The 24,631-nt window shown below is 40.9% G+C and overlaps 3 protein-coding genes across 3 annotated transcripts in view; all 3 read left to right on the top strand.

Annotated features, from left to right (window-relative positions):
• CBG05357 overlaps window positions 1–1,216 on the top strand; it is a gene marked incomplete at both ends in the record, with an annotated part of 3,634 nt that extends 2,418 nt beyond the window's left edge. The window contains one exon of the mRNA XM_002634716.1: window positions 1,088–1,216. Coding sequence (XP_002634762.1) covers window positions 1,088–1,216 — 129 coding nt within the window. The remainder of the gene's footprint in view (window positions 1–1,087) is intronic.
• Window positions 1,217–3,129: 1,913 nt separating this feature from the next.
• Window positions 3,130–4,575, top strand: Cbr-ttr-20 (the record flags this gene model as incomplete). Its single annotated transcript, XM_002634715.1, has 2 exons — window positions 3,130–3,304; window positions 4,310–4,575. 2 exons carry the CDS (start codon window positions 3,130–3,132, stop codon window positions 4,573–4,575), a joined length of 441 nt encoding a protein of 146 aa, XP_002634761.1.
• A 741-nt stretch (window positions 4,576–5,316) lies between these two features.
• Window positions 5,317–23,927, top strand: Cbr-rpb-1 (the record flags this gene model as incomplete). Its single annotated transcript, XM_002634714.1, has 13 exons — window positions 5,317–5,400; window positions 5,445–5,554; window positions 6,284–6,596; window positions 9,996–10,440; window positions 11,289–11,886; window positions 12,973–13,753; window positions 14,915–15,328; window positions 16,711–18,301; window positions 19,125–19,284; window positions 20,159–20,737; window positions 22,274–22,472; window positions 22,653–22,838; window positions 23,826–23,927. The coding sequence occupies 13 exons, from the start codon at window positions 5,317–5,319 to the stop codon at window positions 23,925–23,927; spliced, it is 5,562 nt and encodes a 1,853-aa protein (XP_002634760.1).
• Window positions 23,928–24,631: the final 704 nt, after the last annotated feature.

Genomic DNA, 24,631 nt, shown 5'->3' with positions numbered 1-24,631 from the left:
CGCCGGGACCCGCTGGACCAGCTGGTGCCAAGGGAGAGAAGGGTATCTGCCCGAAATATTGTGCTATTGATGGTGGAGTGTTCTTTGAGGATGGAACACGACGATAAATTATTGATTTTCGGTTTTAAAATCTCAGAAATTGATTATGACAATAAATCTTACAGCTTTAATTTTGACATTTTCGTTAAAAAGGCCTATAAGGCTTCAATTTTGAAATTCCTAGTTTTCCAATCGCACATAACTCCATAAAAAGCAATCCTAGATAGTTTTAAACGCTATATTCATCTTTCTGAGAACGTGAGCTTCAAAATGAGCCCAAACACGACTAGGCACCGCCCACTTTGATTTTTCCAGCGCGTCGCGGTCGTGCGTTGCGTGTCCCTGGGGGAATTTCAAATTGGGCGGAACCTAGTCGTGTTTGGGCTTATTTTGAAGCACAGAACAAGCTGAACGCAATAAAATTAATCAAAACTCAGAAAATCTGCTAGGAATTGAAAAAAAAACGATCTCAAAAAATTTCAAATCGTTTTTCAAAATTGAATTTCCAAATTTTCTCATTCAATTAGTTTCAAAGCTATAAAATATTTATTTCATTGAACTCAGTTTGTTTCGAGCTTCAAAATGAGCCCACGCACGACTAGGCTCCGCCTACTTTGAATTTTCCAGGGAGACACGCGACGCACGACCGCGACGCGCTTGAAGAATGAAAGTGAGCGGAACCTANTCGTGTTTGGGCTCATTTTGAAGCTCGCAACGCAACTAACACGGTAAAAACAACTGTTTCTGGGTATTTTCATTCTGTAACCTTGAAATTTGGATTTAAAAAAAACTTTTCGATTTTAACAAATTCTATTTTTTTTGACAGGAAACTTTATTGATTTTTTACAAGTATAAACGGCGGATAATTTACAACATTGGGTAAACATTTTTTCGGCCAAGGCATAAATAACCGAGAATAAAAAAGCGAAGGGAAATATGAGTAAAATGAAGTGGGTAGGGAGAGAGATGTGAAGCAGAGATAATAAATAAACATTAATTTTAGAAGTTTTAGATTTAGAAAATAAAAGAGAAATTTAGAAAATCCTAGACTCCAACCATCGGTGGACCATCGTCATCAAAATCCCGAGGTTTGGATCACGTTCTCCAGATCGTATTCTTCGTCATCCAACTCGTCATCAGTATCCTCCTCGGCTGCAGTGGTGGTCTCTGCGCTTGACCATATCCCTGGAAAAACATGCTTAAAATACGCCTCAGTAGATCTTTGGCTGAAAAGGGTCGAAAATCAATTCAAAAACTCGAAAATCACCCGAAGTTGGTTCTAGATGATCGAGGAGTCCAACTAAAAGACCTTCTGAACTTTGAGTTCAAATATCTTGGTCCCTGTGAAAGATATCAGAAAGTGGTCAACTGATGAAATGTTTCACATATTATCAGCTACATTTTATCAGTTGGTCGTGTTTCGATATCTTCCAAACGAGGCAAGATAAATTGGATTTAGCATAGAGGTACCTCAGTGCGAATTCTGAGGGAACTGGTCTCCACGGGTGAGTAAACGATTGCTCTGTGTTTTGCTGCTGTCTCTGTTTTTGCTGAGCTTCTCGGAGTCGCTTCAAATTTCTTTGATGGACCTGACAATCTTCCTTATAAATAAAACGCTAGAGGCGTCTGTTGGTCCCCCGTCAGTCTGTGGACTTTTGGAAAAGTTGAAAAGTCAATATAGATTTGCGTGACTCATCAAAAAATCACATTGAAATACATTTTTCTGCGTCTCAACTTTGCAATTTTGAGTTTTCCAGCCAAAAAAGAGTTTTTGCTGAAAATCCTAAAGTCGTGTTTAGACTCATTTTGGAACGGGACTTGTGAAGAATTTGAATTCAAATCCACTGAGGGCTTCAATATGAGCCCAAACACCACTAGGCTCCGTCCATTTTGATTTTTCTGACGCGTCGCGGTCGTGCGTCGCGTGTCTCCGCGAAAATTCAAAGTGGGCGGAGCATAGTCGTGTTTGGGCTCATTTTGAAGCGCTTCTCAAGACAAATACAGTGAAACAATTTTCATGAGATGAAAATGCATTCCTAGGCCACCAGATGCTAAACTTCGGCCATTGTTCCACTATTATCGTTTTTTGGCTTTAAAAACCTTTAAATTAATCCAAATCTCGGCATGTTTAGACTTATGCTGATTGGTTCAAATTGCGAAATTCAAAAATTAGATAAAAAATCAAACTCCGCCCCTTTTCAGATCCAAAAAATGCCCTAAGAAAATGAATTGACCGAACTTTTTCCAGTTTTCTCCCGAATTCGCTGAACAACACGTGAAAAAGGTTCCAGAGAGCGCCAAAGTGTTAGTCATTTTTACATACAGATTATGCAAATTTGCTCAAATGGACAAAACCGGTAAGTATTTAAGACTCGGTGTAGTCACAAGGTATTTGGTATGTTTTTATCACAAATGTTTCATATTTCAAAAACTACAGTAGCTATCAAAAAACTTTTAATTACAAAATTACTCAGCATTAAATTTTACATATTTTTGTAATTGCCAACTTTTTGATAGCTACCGTAGTTTTTGAGATATGCGCAGTTAAAGAGACGAAAGCGTAGCGCTCATTTTCCTGTGGATAGTTTAAAAGCGCATATCTCAGAAACTACAGTACCTAGAAAAAAGTTGTCAATTACAAAATTACTTAGCATTAAATTTTACATATTTTTGTAATTTGCAGGTTTTTAATAGCTACCGTAGTTTTTGAGTTATGCGCCTTCAAACTGTCCAGGTAGCGTCTCTCTTTGAAGGCGCATAACTCCAAGACTACGGTAGATTTTTAAAAATTGTTAAATGCAAAATTACTTAGCATAATATTTTACACATTTTTGTAGTTGACAACTTTCTCATAGCTACTGTAGTTTTTGAGTTATGCGCCTTTGAACACTCCAGGACGCCTCTTTAAAGGCGCATAACTCAAAACCTACTGTAGCTATCAAAAATTGTCTATTTTTTTGTTTTTATCAATATTTGCTATCCAATCAATGTAATTCTTATCAAAAATGACCCCTACTATATATATCTATTATCTTATCAGCCACCTAGGCTCCGCCCCCTTTTCCCTAATAACCCATATATCACATTCAGATGCGTTCCTATTACCTCCCAATGCAATTTCTCCTATTTCTCGCAATTTTTGCATCCTGTATTCATGGACTTTTGGGCGTCGGACGTCTTCAGAGTGTCGCTGTCAGTGGACGCCTCATTTGTGAGGGACGGCCAGCGGCTGGTGTGAAGGTTAAGATGTATGAAAAAGAGTTTTGTGAGTTTTCATAAATTTTGACAGATTCCTCAAATTCTAAGCTTCAAAATGAACCCAAACACGACCCAATTTGACCTATTTTTAAGGGTACTGTAGCTTCTGAATGTTGGTGGCCTAACTTTTACCTAATTTTGGCACTTGGTGGCCTAGAAATACATTTTCCTCTTATGAAAGGTTTTTTACTGTGTTTGTCGTAAAAAGCGCTTTCAAATGAGCCCAAACACGACTAGGCTCCGCCTACTTTGAATTTTCCATGTGACACGCGACGCACGACCGCGACGCACCCGAAAAATCAAAGTAGACGGAACCTAGTTGTGTTTAGTGTCATTTCAAAGCCCTTTTCACGGCAAATACATTGGTATAATTCTCAATAGCCAGAAATCATTTTTTAGCCCACCAGTTGCAAAAGTTCGGCCACCAAAATTTTTCCAGGTCTTCACAATACCGTAGTCCTTGAAATGTTTGTTCAATGCTGATAAAAGTTATATTTTCGAATTTATCGTAAGAAGCGGCTTAAAATGAGCCCAAACACAACCCCACTTGACCCAATTTAAGTGGTACTGTAGCTTCTGAAAGTTGGTGACCGAACTTTCCCACTTGTTGGCCTAGGAATTAATTTTCATCCTATGAAAGTTATTTCACTGTTTTTGTCTTAAAAAGCGCTTTCAAATGAGCCCAAACACGACTAGGCTCCGCCTACTTTGAGTTTGTCATGCGACACGCGACGCACAACCGCGACGCGCTGGAAAAACCAAAGTAGACGGAACCTAGTCGTGTTTAGGCTCATTTTGAAGCCCTTTTCACGGCAAATACAATGGTATAATTTTAAATAGCCGAAAACTGATTTTTAGGCCACCAGGTGAAAAAGTTCGGCCATCAACTTTAAAAAGGCGCAATACCCTCCAAACTTGATCAAAATTAATGGTGTTTAAATTCATTTTGAAGCTTAAAACTTGGAAATTATTAATATTGCATTTTCAAACCTCTAATTTATGCTATTTTCAGTCCTCGATCGAAAAATGGCCGAAGTGTATACAGACACCAATGGAATCTTCCAGATAACTGGAAGAAAGCGAGAAATTTCGACGATTGACCCAAAATTGAATGTTTATCATAAATGTAATTATATGGGATTGTGTTATAAGAAGTTTGGAATCACAATTCCGGATAATTATATCACTTGGGGCTATTCGCCGGAGAGAACCTACGATATTGGAACACTAAACTTGGCGAACAAGTACACCGGAACCACTACTGATTGTCTTAATTAGCTCTAATTGATTTAAGTTAATTAATTTGAATTTTTTTGGAAAAATACATTTTTTATCTTTATTTTGCTTTTTTTCGAGTAATTATCCAATAATTATGCACTTAATAAATTCCTAAATTTTTTCTTTTTTTTTTCTTTAATTTTCTCCCACGAAACCCTTTTGTTACAGGTGTTACGCTTAATTTAAGCTTAATTACCTAAAAAAGCCGATGGAATTCAAATTCTTTGCCTTCCCACCAATTTTCTTCAAAGGCGCAGCAAGTTTCTCCGCTCGTGGGTCTCGCAGCGATTCCTGCGTCTCCTTTTTTCGCACACTGTCTCGCCTTCTATTTTTTAACTTTTTTCGCGTTTACCGCTAGCGATTTTTTGCGATTTTCAGTGATTTTTCGTGGGAAAAAGTGGAAAATAAATGAAAATATGGGTTTTTGAGGGTCAGAAACCTAAAAATCGATAAATTTCGACTGAAAAATGGGTGTTTAAGCTGAAAAATGGGTTGGAAATGTTTCGAAATTTTTCTATGTGATAAACAGGTTTTTTATGACGAAAAAGTTCGAATTTTTTCGCATTTCATGGTTATAAACAGCTGAAAATTCAGTTTTTGATGTGAAAATCACTGAAAAATGGCCTTTTCATCGATTTTTTCAACTTTATCCGTATTTCGCCGTTTTTTCCCATTTTCCGGTCAAAATTCCACGAAAAATATTAATTTTAGATTGCCAATCAGCACACCTAAACACCGCAGATGGCTCTCGTCGGAGTCGACTTTCAGGCTCCTCTCCGAACCGTCTGCCGTGTGCAGTTCGGAATTTTGGGACCCGAGGAGATTGTAAGTGGCTGAAAATGGCTGAAATCTCGAGATTTTTTTTTCAGAAACGAATGTCAGTGGCTCATGTCGAGTTTCCCGAGGTCTACGAGAACGGAAAACCCAAAATGGGCGGTCTGATGGACCCGCGCCAGGGAGTGATTGATCGTCGTGGAAGGTTAGGGAATTCGAGCAGGAATATGGGATTTTTGGGTGAAAATAGCTGGAAAATGCCCTAAAAATGCTGATTTTTCATACTGAAATTCTCCAAAATCGACAAAAATCGTTGTATAGCGAAAATGGCCAATTTCTGGCCTTTGATCGCTTTCAAAGCTCGTCCAGGCTCATAATAAACTGTAGAATGTTAGTTTTGGCTCAAAAAACCTCAAAATCGTCGTTTTTCACTCTGAAATTTGGTTTTCGAGCCGGACAGTTTGTTTTGGTTGAAAATGACCGAAAATATATCAATTTCGGCTTTAAAACTATGATTTTCAGCCTAAAAATGACCAATTTTTTGCTCTAAAACCTGCCAAAATTATGATTATTTATCCCGAAATGCTTGAAATTCATATTTTTAGGCTCAAAAAAAAACTTCAAAATTGTCATTTTCGACTCCGAAAATGTCGTTTTTAAGCTGATATTAGGAAATTTCAGCTCTTAAAATACGATTTTCAGTCTAAAATCATACTTTTCCATCCCGAAATCGCGATTTTCTAGCTCGAAATGACTGGAAAATTGTCATTTTCGACTCCGAAATGTGCCTTTTCAGCTGAAAATTCATTTTTTGATGTGAAAAAAATTGCTGAAAATAGCCATTTTCAGCTCCTAAATGACAATTTTTGGCCTCTAAAACCCCCAAAAACCATGATTTTCCACTCCCAAACCCTCTAAAATCGGCTATTTCCAGATGTATGACATGTGCTGGAAATCTCACCGACTGCCCCGGCCATTTCGGTCATTTAGAACTGGCGAAGCCCGTTTTTCACATTGGATTCCTCACAAAATCCCTCAAAATCCTTCGTTGCGTCTGCTTCTACTGCGGACGTCTTCTGATTGATAAGACGAATCCACGTGTCATGGATATTCTCAAAAAGACGAGTGGGAATCCGAAGAAGCGACTGGCGCTGATCTATGATCTCTGCAAATCGAAATCCGTGTGTGAGGGTGCCGCAGAGAAGGAGGATGGACTGCCAGATGATATGGATGATCCGATGAATGAGGTGTGTGGGCTGGAAATTGCTGAAATTCCCGAATTTCAGCCTGAAATTTGCGATTTTTGAGCTGAAAATCGGCTAGAAATGGCAAAAATAAACCTGGAACCTATTAAATTTGAAAATATCCAGTGAAAAAATTGCCAAAATCTTGTTAATTTTATCATTTCCGTCTTGAAATTGACTGAAAATAGCTAAAATTCGCAGTTTTTCAGCTGAAAATTGTTTAGAAACAGCCAAAAATGAACCTAGAATCGTTAAATTTCGATGATTTTATTAGGTTGGCGGGAAAGTCTTTGTCACTCTGTTTGTTTAATCACTGTTCTCGTATATGGAGGCTGTGTATGATATCGACTTTAGTGAATAACAAGGTGATAAGAACCTTCCATATAAACAAGTCCCCATCTCCTTCCCTGCTCCTCATCTGTAATTGAAACGATATGTTTGTTCCCACTGCTATTCACATCAGACATGTTTTGATTTACCTCTTCCTATCTCACACCACGATGAAGGATTCGGAAACTTTCTTGAAGAATGTGTACAACACACATGCCCCTCACTACAATACTATTCGCAATTGGTTCCATCGTTTCGAAAAAGATGACTTCTCGCTCGATGAAAAGGATCGCTCTGGGAGACCCCGTGAGTTGGATTTGGACAAGCTGAAGCACGCATTGCAATCGGATCCATTTCAATCTAGCCGTGAACTAGCTGTCACATTCGGAGTTCACCATAGCACAGTCCTTGAAGGTTTGAAGTCTCTTGGAATGAGAAAACTTCTTGGTCGATTCATACCTCATCACCTGACTCAAGCCAACCTTGACCGCCGAGTCGACGATTCGATTACTCTTCTCACTCTCCACGCGGGCGATCGATGGCTGGACCGGCTAATAACCGGAGATGAGAAGTGGGTCTTCTACGATAATCACCACAGGAAATCCCAGTGGGTTGGAGAAGGAGAGAGCCCACAGGATGTCCCCAAACCCGGCCTTCATCCGAAAAAAGTTATGCTCTCTGTGTGGTGGGGAGTGGACGGCCCCATCTACTGGGAACTTCTGCCCGAGGGCAAAACAATAACTGGAGACCTCTACACTACTCAACTACGAAACCTCAAGAAAGCAGTCGACCGTTCGGCCCTGAAAGACAAGAAAGTGTACTATCAACATGATAACGCTCGCCCACATGTTTCGAAACAAGTGAAGCAGGAGCTGATGGGATATGGATGGAATGTTCTCCCTCACCCCCCGTATTCTCCTGATCTTGCTCCTTCCGACTATTGGTTATTTGGCGATATGACACGTGCCTTCGAAGGAAGAAGCTTCAATTCCCGTGGAGCGGTCGAAGCGGCACTCAAACAATACTTTGCCTCACGCCCGGCTGGATTCTACCGCAATGGAATCCATAAATTGAGGGAACGTTGGAGACATGTTGTTGATAATGATGGACAATATAATTAATTATTCGGTTATTTTTTCTTTGAGAAATAAACTATTGAAAAAGTGACAAAGACTTTCCCGCCAACCTAATAGACCAAAAAATCTCTGAAATCGTCGGAAATTTTGGAATTTTCAGCTATAAATGGCTATAATTAGACCTGGAATGTCTGAAATTCTACGATTTTTGACCTGAAAATCACTGAAAACGCGCTATTTCGACCCGAAACGTCTGAAAATCACCTGGAAATAGATAATTTTCAGCCAAATATCAGCTAGAACCTCGGAAATTCGACAATTTTTGTCTCATAGCCGAAAACACTCTTTTTGATCTGAAAATCATATTTTGAAAGCAAAAAGTGCCCACATTTGACTGAAAATAGCTGAAATTGGCGATTTTTGAGCGGAAAATCGGCTAGAAATGGCAAAAATAAACGTAGAATCGTCTAATTTTGATGGTTTTAGACCATTGTTCGACCTGAAAATCGTCAGAAATCCGGCATTTTCGACTCTAAAGTCACTGAAAACGCGCCATTTTGACCCTAAAAGCCTGAAAATCACCTGGAAATCGATAATTTTTAGCCATAATTCAACTTGAACCTCTGAAATTTAAAAATCATTAGAAATCAGTGATATTGAATCAAAATTCGGCTAGAAAAGCTCTAAATATACTGAAAATCGCTGAAAATTGCGCAGAAATAGACCTAGAATCGTCAATGTTCGATGATTTCAGACCAAAAATCTCTGAAATTCGACAATTTTTGTCTTGAAATTGACAGAAAATGGCTAAAATTCGCAGTTTTTCAGCTGAAAATTGGCTAGAAATGGAAAAAATAGACCTAGAATCCTCAAGCTTCTATGGTTTTAGACCAAAAAATAGAGGAAACTCGTTAAAAAATGACATAGTTCGGCCTCAAAATCATCAGAAATCAGGCCTTTTTCGACTCTAAAAATCCTGAAAATCATTAGAAATCACTGATTTTGAATTAAAATTCGGCTAGAAAAGCTCTAAAAGTACTGAACATCGCTGAAAATTGCGGATTTTAAGCCTGAATTCAGCTAGAAATGGCTAAAATTATACCTTGGATCTCGGAAATTCGACATTTTTCGTCTCAAAAACGGCTGAAAAACGCTTCAGCTAGAAACACCCAAAATTAGATCTGGAACCCCCTAAAAAACACACCAGAATCCTCTAAATTTTCAGGTCAAAAGCTTCCATTTTTGACTCAAAAATCACCTAAAACCCATGATTGTGACTCTAAAAAATCTGAAAATCGCTGAAAATGGGGGCCAAATTTCATCTAAAAATGGCAAAATCAGACCTAGAACCCCTTAAAATACCTCGAAAAGCATAAATTTTCAGGGCATAATTTTGACCTGAAAAGCCTGAAAATAGCTGAAATTTGACATTTTCAGCCAAGTTTCAGTTAGAAATGGCTGAAAATTGGTCGAAAAATGCCTATTTTTAAATCAAAGACCAACCAAAAGCCTGGTTTTGACCGTAAAATCCCTGTTTTGAGCCAAAATGAGACCTCGCACCCCCTAAAACCCTCTCAAAAACCCCTTCCCGCCGGTTGTGGTCGCTACCAACCATCGTAAAATACCCTTAGAAGCGTCCAATTTGACAGTTTCAGACCTGAAAAGCCTGAAAAATTATGACTTTTCAGCCCAATTTCAGCTAGAAATCACCAAAATTAGCACTGGAATCTCTGAAATTTGACAATTTTCGTGTGATCTGGAAATCAGCAGAAAGCAGCGATTTTTGATTCAAAAATCCTCCAAAACGCGTAGTTGCAACTGTAAAAACGCTTAAAATCACTGAAAATCGGCAAAATCATACCTGGACCCTACTAAAATCGACATTTTTGTCTCAAAAATTGCCAAAAACACCTCAAAAGTTCAAAAAAGAAGCTAGAAATGACAAAATGAGACCTCTCACCCCCCTAAAACACCCCAGAATGCTCTAAATTTTCAGGGCAAGAAGGTTCCAGCCGGTTGTGGTCGCTACCAACCATCGTACCGTCGTGTCGGCATCGACATCAACGCCGAATGGAAGAAGAACGTCAACGAGGACACCCAAGAGCGCAAAATCATGTTGACAGCCGAGCGAGTGCTGGAAGTGTTCAAACAAATCACAGACGAAGACATCCTGGTCATCGGAATGGACCCCCAGTTCGCACGTCCCGAATGGATGATTTGTACCGTACTCCCGGTGCCGCCTCTTGCAGTTCGACCGGCTGTCGTCACATTTGGATCGGCGAAAAATCAAGATGATTTAACACACAAGCTATCGGATATCATTAAAACCAATCAGCAGCTGCAGAGAAACGAGGCGAACGGAGCGGCGGCTCATGTGCTCACTGATGATGTTCGATTGCTACAGTACCATGTGGCAACACTTGTAGATAATTGCATTCCAGGTAGAGAAATTAGCTGGAAAAGGTCCGGAGCGGGCTGTAATTGGGCCAAAAATAGATCCTGAAAATTCACAGAAATTCGAAAAATTTGAAAAAGCGCTGAAAATGACCCCAGAAACTTCTGAAATTGCTCACTAGTGTCCTAAAAGTGCTGAAAATGATCAAAATTGCACCAGCATTGTCCAAAATATGATGTCTAGAGCTGAAAATTTAGAATTTCATTGAAAAAGTGCTGAAAATGACGCTAGAACCATCCCAGAAAGCTCAAAAATTGACCTATAAACCTGAGAAATAAGACATTTCAGCTGAAAAAATGTAGTTCAGAGGAGATTTTTAGCGCTTTGAGCCATTTTTGGCCCCCAGAATCTCGATTTTCGGGGCTGAAAATCGCCGAATTTTCATTTACAAGTACATTTTTTGCTTCAGAATCTGAAAATTTACTATTTCTGGGCTCAAAATGACGAAAATCGCAATTGAAGTGTATTTGTTGGCTCCAGAATCATGCATTTTGTGATAATAGGACTGAAATTGGGATGAAATTGGATTTTTGACTTCAAAATCGAGCACTTCGAGAGATTTCGACGGAAAATGTGATTTCTGGGCTAAAAATTAACTAAACTCGGCGCCAATTTCAGTACAGTTTTAGCATTTTGAGACAATTTTTCGTGCGTAGATTCCTGCAATTTGGGGTAGAATTCGACTAAAATTTGGCTTTCATCGGCCTTTTCGGCTCCAGAATCTGGAAATTTGGGGATTCTAGGCTCAAAATCAGCAAAAACGGCTAATTTGAGTGTATATTTTTAGCATTTTAGAACATTTCTGGCCTAAATTAACACAATCCATCATTCCAGGTCTCCCAACAGCCACCCAAAAAGGCGGCCGCCCCCTGAAATCCATTAAACAACGTCTGAAAGGAAAGGAGGGTCGAATCCGTGGAAATCTCATGGGAAAACGTGTCGATTTCTCCGCGCGTACCGTAATCACAGCCGATCCTAACCTTCCCATCGATACTGTAGGCGTGCCCAGAACGATTGCTCAGAATCTAACGTTCCCGGAGATTGTGACGCCTTTCAACGTGGACAAGCTTCAGGAGCTGGTAAATCGCGGTGATACACAGTACCCGGGTGCCAAGTACATTATCAGAGAGAACGGGGCTCGCGTGGATTTGAGATATCATCCGAGGGCGGCGGATTTGCACTTGCAGCCGGGATACCGAGTGGAACGGCATATGAAGGACGGGGATATCATTGTTTTCAATCGACAACCCACTCTCCATAAAATGTCCATGATGGGACATCGAGTCAAGATTCTTCCATGGTCCACGTTCCGCATGAACCTGTCTGTCACCTCACCGTACAACGCTGATTTCGATGGTGATGAGATGAATCTGCATTTGCCGCAGAGTTTGGAGACGAGAGCCGAGATTGAGGAGATTGCCATGGTGCCGAGGTGAATTTTGATAAGAAATTTGGGCTTAAAACCTTGAAAATAGCTTGAAATGACCGAAAAATGATCTAAAAATCAAGAAAATGAACCTGAAACCGCTAGAATTAGCTCAGAAATCGTTGAAAATGACCCTAAAACCGGCAGAAATGGCTTAGAAATCGTCAATAATGGTATTCGATGACCTAGAAAGACAATTTCAGATCTGACGTTTTTAGAGTCAAAAATAGCCATTTTTGGGCACCAGAACCCAAAATTCTCACCATTTTCAGTTTTTCTGATGATTCTAACGATCCCTAGTTCAAAAAACGAGAAGAATGGGCTAAAATGAGCCAGGATAGGTTAATTATGGTCTTAATCAGGTCCTAATTACCCTAGACTCCAAATTGGACGTTTTTTGGCCACGAAACCGGGATTCGGTCGAAAATTCCGAGTTCCACAGCTCATTTTGGCTCTAAAATCGACCAAATTGGTTTAATGACCCAGAAAATTCGAAAAATCTAGAATTCTCTGATTTCCAGACGTCAAAAGTCTTGAAATAGCGAGAAAATGACTAAATTTGACCCTAAGATCGCCAGAAATGGTTAAAAATCGTGAAAATTGACAAAAATGTGTGATTCTGGACCAATTTTCGATTCAAAATATCGAAAATACGCTTGAAAATTGCCCAAAAATGGCTCAAGATCATCCAAAAACCAGGGTTTTCAAGCCATTTCTGGCAGTTATGGTCCCAAAAATGAACCCGAAAACTGTGAAAATATTGGAAATGCGCCAAAAATGACCTGAAAATCATGAAAATCGACGTTAAAACTTCAAAAATTCAGCCTAAAAATCATGAAAATCGACCCAAAAACTGCTGGAAATAGCTTGAAATTTTTTTCCAGAAAAGTCTGAAAGTGCGCCCAAAATGTGAATTTCAGCCTAACATTCAAAGTTCCATACAGTTGAAACCCGCAAAAATTACCCTAATAAGCCTAAACCTTCAAATTCCTCGTTTTCAGTGAAAAAATCTGAAAATGCGCTTAAAATCGGGCTGAAAGAGCTGAAATTGTCCCAAAATGACTCCAAAACTTCAAATTCGCTGATTTCCAGACAACTCATCACGCCACAAGCCAACAAACCAGTCATGGGTATCGTGCAGGACACCCTCTGCGCCGTCCGTATGATGACCAAACGTGACATCTTCATCGATTGGCCATTCATGATGGATCTCCTGATGTACCTCCCGACTTGGGACGGAAAAGTGCCCCAGCCGGCGATTCTGAAGCCAAAACCGCTGTGGACCGGCAAACAAGTCTTCTCTCTGATCATTCCAGGAAACGTGAACGTCCTGAGAACCCACAGTACCCATCCGGACTCTGAGGACTCTGGCCCGTACAAATGGATCTCCCCTGGGGACACCAAAGTGCTGATTGAGCACGGAGAACTGTTATCTGGAATTGTTTGCTCGAAAACTGTGGGAAAGTCGGCTGGAAACTTGTTGCACGTCGTCGCTCTGGAGTTGGGACACGAGATTGCGGCCAACTTCTACTCCCATATTCAAACTGTGATCAATGCGTGGCTGCTGAGAGAAGGACACACCATCGGCATCGGAGACACGATTGCGGATCAATCGACGTATCTGGATATTCAGAATACGATTCGAAAGGCGAAACAAGACGTCGTGGATGTTATCGAGAAGGCGCACAACGATGATTTGGAGCCGACGCCTGGAAACACGCTCCGACAGACGTTCGAGAATAAAGTGAATCAGATTCTCAACGACGCTCGTGATCGAACGGGAAGCTCCGCCCAGAAATCGCTGTCTGAGTTCAATAACTTCAAATCGATGGTCGTTTCGGGTTCGAAGGGATCCAAGATTAATATTTCGCAGGTAAACCTGAAAATTTTGACTCTAGTAGTGTAAAATTTGAAATTGTCTCTAAACATTGACCCTAGACACTGGAAAAGCTGAAAATGACTGAAATTTTGGGTTCTGGAACCCAAAATGCTCATTTTTGACCCTGAAGACAAACAAACGCTCAAAATTTGATTTTTTAATTTGGAAATCTGAAATCTGGCTCAAATTTGACCTTTCCTGTTGGACTGGCTCAAAAATTGATTCCAGACTCTAGAAAAACTGAAAATAGCTGAAAAATATATGGAAAATCCGAAATTTGGCTTGAATTTGACGTTTTTCGTTTGACAGGGCTCAACATTAGATTCTAGAACATTTTTTGACTGAAAATCTGAAAATTGCTGAAATTTGAACGCTAGAGCTCTGAAAAAGGCCGAAAAATTCAAATTCTGTCTGAAAATATGACCTAGGTAATCTAAAAATTTGAAAATGGCTGGAATTTTGATCCTGGAACTCTGAAAAAGGCTGAAAATGGCAAATGCTTCAATTTTGGCTGACAATATCTGTATTTTGGGCCAAGTTTGACGTTTTTGGTTTGGCAGGGCTTGAAGTTTGAGTCTAGAACAATTCCTGCTTAAAAACCTGAAAATTGCTGAAATTTTAATCCTAGAGCTCTGAAAAACAGTGAAAATCGCCTAATTTTGAATTTTGGCTGAAAATCTGACCCAGGCAATCTAAGAATCTGAAAATAGTTGAAATTTCAACTCTAGAGCTCAGAAATGCTGCCTGAGCTGGAAATGACTGAAAATTACGACTCTAGATGGGTAAAATTTGAAATTCGGCTCTAAATTGGATTCTAGGCACTGGAAAACGGAAAATGGCTGGAAATATGACCTAGAATTATCAAAAATCTGAAAATATCTGAAATTTTGACACCGAAGCTCAGAAACGCTTTTTTACGGTCATATGGACTCTGGAGTTTCTGAAAATAGCTGAAAAATTTGACCCGAGAAGTGTAAAATCTGGATTCGTCTCGAAAATTGACCCTAGACACTAGAAAATCTGAAAATGGCTGGAAATATGAACTAGAATTATCAAAAATCTGAAAATATCTGAAATTTTGACCCCGAAGCTCTGAAAAATGCTCAAACTAGCTGAAAATCTGAAATCTATCTGAAAATATCTGAAAATTTGCAGGTCATCGCCTGTGTGGGTCAACAGAACGTGGAAGGAAAGCGTATTCCATTCGGTTTCCGTCACCGCACGCTTCCGCACTTCATCAAAGACGACTACGGACCAGAATCGAAAGGATTCGTCGAGAATTCCTATCTCGCCGGCCTAACGCCTTCTGAATTCTTCTTCCACGCGATGGGAGGACGTGAAGGTTTGATTGATACGGCTGTGAAGACTGCCGAGACTGGATACATCCAGCGTCGTCTCATCAAAGCCATGGAGAGTGTCATGGTCAATTACGATGGTACAGTAAGAAACTCGTTGGCTCAAATGGTCCAGCTGAGATATGGAGAGGATGGTTTGGATGGAATGTGGGTCGAGAATCAGAATATGCCGACGATGAAGCCGAATAATGCCGTGTTTGAGAGGGATTTTAGAGTGAGTTTTTACTCTTTTTTAGCTGAAAACACCCCCACCTTCTAAAATGCTGAAAATTTGAATTTTTGACGGGAAAGTGTCTACTTCGACTCTTAGAAGGTCAAAAGGCTCAAAAATTCCTTGAAATTGGTTCATTTTGACTCTTGAAATCACTTTTAAAAGTAGCCTAGAACGGAATTTCGACTGAAAATCGCCTATTTCGACTGGCAGAAGCTCAATAAATGCTCCAATTTCTAGCTGAAAACGCTTCAAAAACACCAGATTTTGGCTCGAAATTTGATAATTTGACTAAAAATTGGTTATTTTGACTCCTAGGAGCACAGAAATTGCTCAAAAATTGCTCCAAATGACCACTAATGGTCTCATGACGTTAGAAATTGCCTCTAGTTCATTTACGCTCGAAAAATGCTCAAAATTCTGAGCTGGAAATTGCTGAAAATGGGCTCATTTGACCCCAAACATCACTTCTAAAAAGCTGAATACTTGGGAAATCTGAAAAATTGGCTATTTCGGCTCCCCGGAGCTCGGTTTTAGCTCAGAAAATGCTCAAAATCTTGAAAATAGACGAGAAAATCAATCTGAAACTATCTGAAAAGCCCTTTTGATCCGGAAAAAGTCTGAAATCGGTTCATTTTGACCCTGAAATTCCCTTTAAAATAGCTGTAATTTCGAATTTTAGTCTGAAAATTGGATATTTCGACTCCCCAGAGCTTGAAAATCGCTCAGAAACTTAGTTCTGTCTATCTTAGCTTGAGAATCCTCAAAAAATGACTTTAAAATGATCAATTTTGGCCCAAAATAGCTCAAAATCGGACTTTTGTGGTCTGAAATCGCCGTTGAAACGTCTAGAATCCGTCTGAAATCTATCTGAAATTGGCAAAACTGGCTGAAAAAATCGGAAAATCCGGCTTTTGAGCACTTTTTTTTATCATTTTTAGCCCCAGAATTGCTCATTTTCTGCCTGAAAAACATCCAAAATGACGTTTTTCTGAATTGAACAGCTCGAAAAATGACACCAAAAATGTCTGGAAATCGTCTGAAATTGACTGAAAAGGTTGAAAATCCCAGACGTCAGCCTCCCACTCGATTTTAGGCTTAAAATGAGCCAAGAATCACACAATTTGGGCTAAAAATGACCAGAATTTGGCTCTATTTCAATATGAAAAGCTCGAGAAATGACCTAAAAATAACTGAAATTGGCTAAAAAGTCTGAAAATTCCAGATTTCAGCCTGATTTTTTACTCTGAAACCTACAAATTTAGGCTGGAAATTATGCCAAAATCACTTTTTCTGACCTCAAAACCTTGAAAAACGACCCGAAAATGTCTGAAAATCGTCTGAAAAATCCCGAATTCTGGCTTAAAATCGCTCAAATCTTCCAGATGGACCTAACCGACAACAAGTTCCTGCGCAAAAACTACTCTGAAGACGTCGTTCGCGAGATCCAAGAGGCCCAGGACGGCATCTCGCTCGTCGAGTCCGAATGGTCGCAACTCGAAGAGGATCGACGTCTCCTGCGAAAGATCTTCCCTCGCGGTGACGCCAAAATCGTGCTCCCCTGTAACCTGCAACGTCTCATCTGGAACGCTCAGAAGATCTTCAAAGTGGACCTTCGGAAGCCAGTGAACCTCTCGCCCCTCCACGTCATCAACGGCGTTCGGGAGCTGTCGAAGAAGCTGATCATCGTGAGTGGCAACGATGAGATCTCGAAGCAGGCGCAGTACAACGCCACATTGCTCATGAATATCCTCCTACGATCCACGCTCTGCACGAAGAAGATGTGCACCAGTGCGAAGCTCAACACGGAGGCGTTCGATTGGCTGTTAGGAGAAATCGAGACTCGCTTCCAACAGGCTATTGCCCAGCCCGGAGAGATGGTCGGAGCACTGGCAGCGCAGTCTCTGGGAGAACCGGCCACTCAGATGACGTTGAACACCTTCCATTATGCTGGAGTGTCTGCCAAGAACGTTACGTTGGGAGTCCCAAGATTAAAGGAGATTATCAATGTATCCAAACAGCTCAAGACCCCATCCCTTACCGTATTCCTCACTGGAGCCGCTGCCAAGGATCCTGAGAAGGCGAAGGATGTGCTCTGTAAGCTGGAGCACACAACTCTGAAGAAAGTCACTTGCAACACTGCGATCTACTACGATCCGGATCCGAAGAACACGGTGATTGCTGAGGATGAGGAGTGGGTATCGATTTTCTACGAGATGCCGGATCACGATCTGACGAGAACGTCGCCATGGTTGCTCAGAATCGAGCTGGATCGGAAGAGAATGGTTGATAAGAAGCTGACGATGGAAATGATTGCGGATAGAATCCACGGAGGATTTGGACAGGATGTGCACACGATTTATACAGATGACAACGCTGAGAAACTAGTTTTCCGGCTTCGAATCGCTGGAGAGGACAAGGGAGCCGAGGGACAGGAGGAGCAGGTTGATAAGATGGAGGATGACGTCTTCTTGAGATGCATTGAAGCCAACATGCTCTCAGATCTCACTCTCCAGGGTATTCCAGCAATCTCAAAGGTCTACATGAATCAGCCTAACACTGATGATAAGAAACGAATCATCATCACGCCGGAGGGAGGATTCAAGGCGGTGGCCGATTGGATTCTGGAGACTGATGGAACTGCGCTGCTCAGAGTTCTTTCCGAGAGACAGATCGATCCGGTTCGAACGACGTCTAACGATATCTGCGAGATCTTTGAGGTGCTGGGAATTGAAGCTGTGCGAAAGTCGATTGAGAAGGAAATGGACAACGTCATCTCGTTCGACGGATCCTATGTGAACTATCGGCACTTGGCGCTTCTTTGTGATGTGATGACGGCGAAGGGACACTTGATGGCTATCACACGTCATGGTATCAACAGACAGGAAGTTGGAGCGCTGATGAGATGTTCGTTCGAGGAGACTGTCGATATTTTGATGGAGGCGTCCGTGCATGCCGAGGTGGATCCGGTTAAAGGTACTTTTGAGTCGGAAATTTGGTTTTAAAGGTGGGGGGACAGGAGATTTTACGGGGGATTTTTGGGGCCAGAGTATGCATTCTACCGTGACGGTGTACAACGCTTTATGTCACTCTGCGTACAGCTGCCATCCTCGCCTTTATGTATGCATCCGAGGTGCCGCTCTCTCATTGCCCGCGTGGCTCAGTCGGTAGCGGCGCCGCACCCCCAATCCTCGTCCTCACAAGTTCAACTCCTCGAGGGACATATTTAGACGGAATATCGAGAACATTATTTTTTTTCATGTCCCCCCACCTTTAAAATAGCTAAAAATTGCTTTAAAGTCGATTTGGCCCAAATATGGCAGATTTCAAGTGCGAAAAGCTGAAAATCGCTCTCAAAATAGCTTCAAACGCCCTGAAAGTTTTTCACTTACCGTATCCCGATTCGGCTAAAAATTGACCTATTTTTAGCTGAAAAATCGTTTGAAAATAGGCCAAAATCGACCCAGATTGGTCTGAAATACTCTAGACGAATTTGGCTAAAAATGGACTGATTTTCAGCCCGAAAATCTCAGAAAATCTGTTTTAAACGTTTTGAGCTCCGAATTATTCCCAAAAAAAATCAAAATTACGGTCATTTTAGAGCCAAAAACACTTTAAATCGGTCCAAAATTGCTCAGATTTGCTCTAAAACGATTTTGAAGTACCGTATCACGATTTGGCTGTGAATTGGCTCACTTCCAGCCAAAAATTTATCTAAAATGAGCTGTAATAGATTCAGATTAGTCTGAAACACTCTAGACGAATTTGGCTAAAAATGGCTAAAAAAGCATGTTTGCAGGAGTCTCGGAGAACATTATGCTCGGACAGCTGGCTCGTTGCGGTACCGGATGCTTCGATTTGGTGTTGGACGTGGAGAAGTGCAAGCACGGAATGGAGATTCCGCAGAACGTCGTCATGGGCGCCGGAATCTACGGTGGCGGATTCGCCGGATCACCATCGTGAGTTTTTGGGGCTTAAAATCTGCTTTTGGACCTTAAAAATGAATTAAAATGAGCTAAAACGATCCAAAATCGGTTAAAAACAAACTGGAATCGGTCTGAAACTGTCTAAAAATCGATGCAGAACCATTTTCAGTCGATCCTGGTCATTTTAAGACTGAAATTAGCCTAAATGAGCAGAAATCGGTCAAAAACTGGCTGAAATCAGTCTGAGCAGTTAAAAATCGAACTTTCTTGAAATTTAGAGCTGTGGACTGGTTTAGCCCAATTCAGGACCATTTTCAGTCGATTCTGGTCATTTTGAGAAGGTTTTTGACCTGAAAACAGTCTTAAATCAGTCTTAATGAGCCGAAAATCGATCTAAACCGCTCAAAAAACCGAATTTCTCCAAATTGTATCCGTTCTGGACGGGCTTAGACCGCTTCAGGACCATTTTCAGTCGATTCTGGCCATTTTAAGGCTGAAATTGGCCTAAACCTTGCTTGAAATCAGTCCTGAAACTGGCTGAAATCGATTCGAACGGCTCGAAAGCAAAATATTCTCGATTTGTATCCGTTGTGGACCATTTTCAGTCGATTCTGGGCGACTTAAGGACACTTTTAGACTGATTTTGGGTCATTTTTGAGCTTAGAATTCAGATTTTCCTTGAAAATAGCCTAAATTGACTCTAAATGATCAAAAATCCATCTGAAATTGGCTGAAATCAATATCCGAACTGCTCGAAATTCTGGAAATTCGAAGAGTCAGGATCATTTCTGGTGATTTTAAGACAATTTTAGATGATTTTCAGCTAATTTTAGGGCCATTTTCAGCTCCGATTCCATTTTTGACGAATTTTAAGTTGATTTTCAGCCCTAACTTTGCCATTTTTCAGCCGTGAATTCTCTCCAGCCCATTCTCCATGGAATTCGGGAGTGACACCAAACTACTCGGGACCATGGTCCCCGACCGGTGGAATGTCTCCAAGTGCCGGATTCTCGCCAGCCGGAAACCTCGACGGAGGTGCGTCGCCATTCAACGAGGGAGGATGGTCACCAGCGTCTCCAGGAGATCCTCTGGGAGCTCTCTCGCCAAGAACCCCAGCCTACGGTGGAATGTCCCCGGGTGTCTACTCTCCAGCATCCCCCGGATTCTCAATGACATCTCCTCACTACTCGCCAACGTCGCCAAGCTATTCGCCAACGTCGCCAGCGCATCATGGGCAATCGCCAGTGTCGCCGAGCTACTCTCCAACGTCGCCGAGCTATAGCCCTACTAGTCCGAGCTACAGTCCGACTAGCCCCAGTTATAGTCCAACGAGCCCGAGCTACTCGCCGACGTCGCCAAGCTATAGTCCAACGTCGCCAAGCTACAGTCCGACGAGTCCAAGCTACAGTCCGACCAGCCCGAGCTACTCTCCATCGAGCCCAAGATACTCGCCAACGTCACCGACGTATAGTCCAACAAGTCCAACGTGAGTAATTAGGCTTTGAAATGTGCTAAAAATCGCTTTAAAAGGGACTATTTTCAGCCGAATAGGCCGGAAATTGGGGCTATGAACGGTTTTTGAGCTATAGTCCTGTAGAAAAATGAGCAAAAATCATGAAAATCGCGTTGAAACATCCAGAAAATTGCTCTAAAAATGCTCATTTACAACCACACCCGGAAATTTTAGCTGAAAATCCTTTTTCTAGAGATCTCTAGCGATTTTTCGAGCTCATATCGTCAAAAATCCCGGTTTTAAAGCTATTTTCAGTTGGATTTGGACCTGCCTGAAAACTGCTGAAAACACGATTTCTAGCGAAAAACTACGCTGAAAATCCTATTTTTGAGCTTTCTAGCAATTTTCCAAGCTTCTAGCATCAAATTCACAAATTCTAAGCTGTTTTTTTTACTATTTTCAGCCTGACAGTGGATTTGATGCTGAAAAAGACTGTTCTGGAAATCCTATAAAAATGACCTTAAAATCATGAAAATCGCTTCGAAAACGCCAAAAATAGGCTTGAAAACAGCTATTTTCAGTCTGACTTGAGAAATTTGGCTGAAAATCATTTTTCCTGAGTTTTCTAGCGATTTTTTCGAGCTTATAGCGTCAAAATCCCGGTTTTGAGGCTATTTTTGGTTGGATTTAATGCTGAAAACTGCTAAAAGCGATTTCTAGCGAATATTCTGTAATTCTGATAAAAATAACCGAGAAATCATGGAAATCAGTAAGAAAATTGCTCTAAAAATGCTCATTTACAACCAGACTCGGAAATTTTGGTTGAAAATCATTTTTCCTGAGTTTTCTAGCGATTTTTCGAGCTCAAAGCGTCAAAATCCCGGGTTTTAAGCTATTTTTGGTTAGATGTGATGCTGTAAATTGCTAAAGCCATTTCTAGAAAATGTTGCGGAGGTTCAATAAAAATTACTCTAAAATCTCGAAAATCAGCTAGAAAATCGCCTAAAAATCGTCTGGAACTCGCAATTTCCAGCCTAACACCAAAAGTAAGCTGAAAATCCTATTTGTTAAGCTTTCTAGCGATTTTTCGAGCTTATAGCGTCAAAATCCCGGGTTTTAAGCTATTTTTGGTTAGATGTGATGCTGTAAATTGCTAAAGCCATTTCTAGAAAATGTTGCGGAGGTTCAATAAAAATTACTCTAAAATCTCGAAAATCAGCTAGAAAATCGCCTAAAAATCGTCTGGAACTCGCAATTTCCAGCCTAACACCAAAAGTAAGCTGAAAATCCTATTCGTTAAGATTTCTAGCGATTTTTCGAGCTTATAGCGTCAAAATCCCGGTTTTGAGGCTATTTTTGGTTGGATTTGATGCTTAACATGATTTCTAGCAATCGTTATGAGAAATCTATAAAATCAGGCTTAAAATCGCTCTAAAAATGTCGAAATTGGCTGGAAAACGGCAATTTTCAGTCTGACTCGAGAAATTTGGCTGAAAAATCAATTTTTTGAGCTTTCTAGCGACAAAATCCCCCCGCTTAGCCTGTTTTTGAGACTTTTCCACATTTCAGCTACTCGCCAACGTCGCCAACATACTCTCCAACGTCGCCGACGTATTCTCCAACGTCTCCAAGCTACGAGGGCTACTCGCCGTCGTCACCAAAGTACTCCCCATCGTCGCCAACCTATTCGCCGACGTCTCCATCGTACAGTCCGACGTCGCCACAGTACTCGCCGACGAGTCCACAGTACAGTCCGAGCTCGCCGACGGTTCGTTTTTCTAGCTTTTTTTTTGGGATTTTCAGCTAATTTTGACGCCGATATTGAGTTTTTGGGGTCATTTTAAGTGGAGAAATGAGACTCTTAGCCATTTCACGACCATTCTCAGCTAATTTTGACCCGAAAATCGACATTTGGGGGCATTTTCAGTCCAAAAATCCTTATTTTCAGTACACCCCATCGTCGCCGACCTACAATCCAACGTCGCCACGTGCGTTCTCGTCTCCACAGTACTCTCCGACGTCGCCAACGTACTCCCCGACGTCTCCATCGTACACACCGTCGTCGCCACAGTACTCCCCAACGTCGCCGACCTATACGCCAAGTCCGGCCGATCAACCGGGCACTTCCAATCAGGTTAGCAGTTTTTTGGTGAAAAAAATTTAAAAAACGGATTAAAATAAGCCAGGATACGGTAGTTTTGGTCTTAATTGGTCATTAATTACTGTAGGCTCCAAATTTGACGTTTTTTGACTCAAAAATTTCGGTTTTCAATTTTTAGAGAATTCGGCGCCGAAATTGACGATTTCAAGTTCGAAATTCGAGAAAAACGGGTCAAAATGAGCCAGGATATGGTAATTATGGTCTTAATTGGTCCTTAATTATCCAAAAATCAAAATGACGTATTTTGACCCAAAATGTTGATTTTTGAGTCGAATATTCGAAAATCGTGATTATCATACAAAAAATCGGAGCTAAAATGTGTTATTTTCAGCTTAATGAGGCTAATTATGTTCTTAATTGCCCCCTTAATTACCTTAGGATCGAAATTGGAGGTTTTTTGTCCCCGAAATCCTGTTTCCCGGTTTTTAGTGATTTCAGGGGTTTTTAAGCAATTTTTGAACCCCAAAACCCGAGAAAAACGGGTCACAATGAGCCAGGATACGGTAATTATGGTTTTAATTGGCCCCTTAATTACCCAAAGATCAGAATGACGTAAAAATGTTGATTTTAGAGTTGGATATTCGAAAATCGTGATTATCATACAAAAAATCGGAGCTAAAATGCGCTATTTTCAGCTTAATGAGGCTAATTATGGTCCTAATTGCCCCCTTAATCACCCTAGGTACGAAATTGGACGTTTTTTGAACCCAAACTCAGAACTTAGGGTCAAAATTCCGATTTCCAACTCACTTTGGCTCTAAAATCAACCAAATTGAACTTGAAAAACGCCATAATCGCCTTAATTATCCTAATTAGCATCTTAATTACCCTCGTACTAATTACAGTACTATTGGACGTTTTTGACGCAAAATTTCAATGTTCAGCTGTAAAATCAGCAAAATTGATCCAAAAAAACCCAAAAAGTTGCCTCTAAATAGCCTTAATTACCCCTAATTACAGTACTCTCCATCGTCACCAACGTACTCCCCGTCGTCGCCAACCTACTCGCCGGCATCACCATCCTACAGTCCATCGTCGCCAACGTACGATCCACAGAATTGATTGGCTAATTATCGTCTGGTTAATTGGCCAATTAAGAGGACTTCTTCAATTAATTAATTATTTATCTTCATTTCTCCTTTTTTCTCTGCGTTTCTTCACCCCAAAAATTTTTCTCTAATTTTTTTGTTCATTTTTTTGGGTGATTCTCAACCCCTAATTATGGCTAATTAGCCCCCCAAAAAATCCCCCAATTTTTTTATCCAATTTTGTGTGTCTCCACTCTCCTGGTTTTCAGAGCGTTTTTTGGCTGAAAATCTGGAAATTTTGGCTGAAAATGAGCAATTTCCAGACCCCAAAAAAAGGCTCCGCCCCAAATTCATTGAATTTCATTCGAATCAATAAACTGCACACTCTGTACATGGAAGTTACTGTAATTTCAGACAAAAGAACTAGTTCATGACCTAGAAAACTCAGAGAGTTTCGAAATGAGCCTAAACACGACTAGGCTCCGCCCATTTTAGGGTTACGGTACCATAGAAAGCCTTGGCGGCCGAACTTTTGCACCTGGTGGCCTAGAAAATGGCCCAAAGCTGATGAAACTTATACCAATGCGTTCGTCTTGAAAAGAGCTTCAAAATGAGCCCCAACACGTCTAGGCTCCGCCCGTTTTGAAATTTCAGGCGCGTCGCGGTCGTGCGTCGCGTGTCTAGCTGAATTTTCAAAGTGCGCGGAGCCTAGTCGATATGGGGCTCATTTTGAACCTC

Source organism: Caenorhabditis briggsae, assembly GCF_000004555.2.
Source record: "Caenorhabditis briggsae complete genome, chrIV, whole genome shotgun sequence".
Taxonomy (NCBI): Eukaryota; Metazoa; Nematoda; class Chromadorea; order Rhabditida; family Rhabditidae; genus Caenorhabditis; species Caenorhabditis briggsae.
This window is presented reverse-complemented; position numbering and strand designations above follow the sequence as displayed.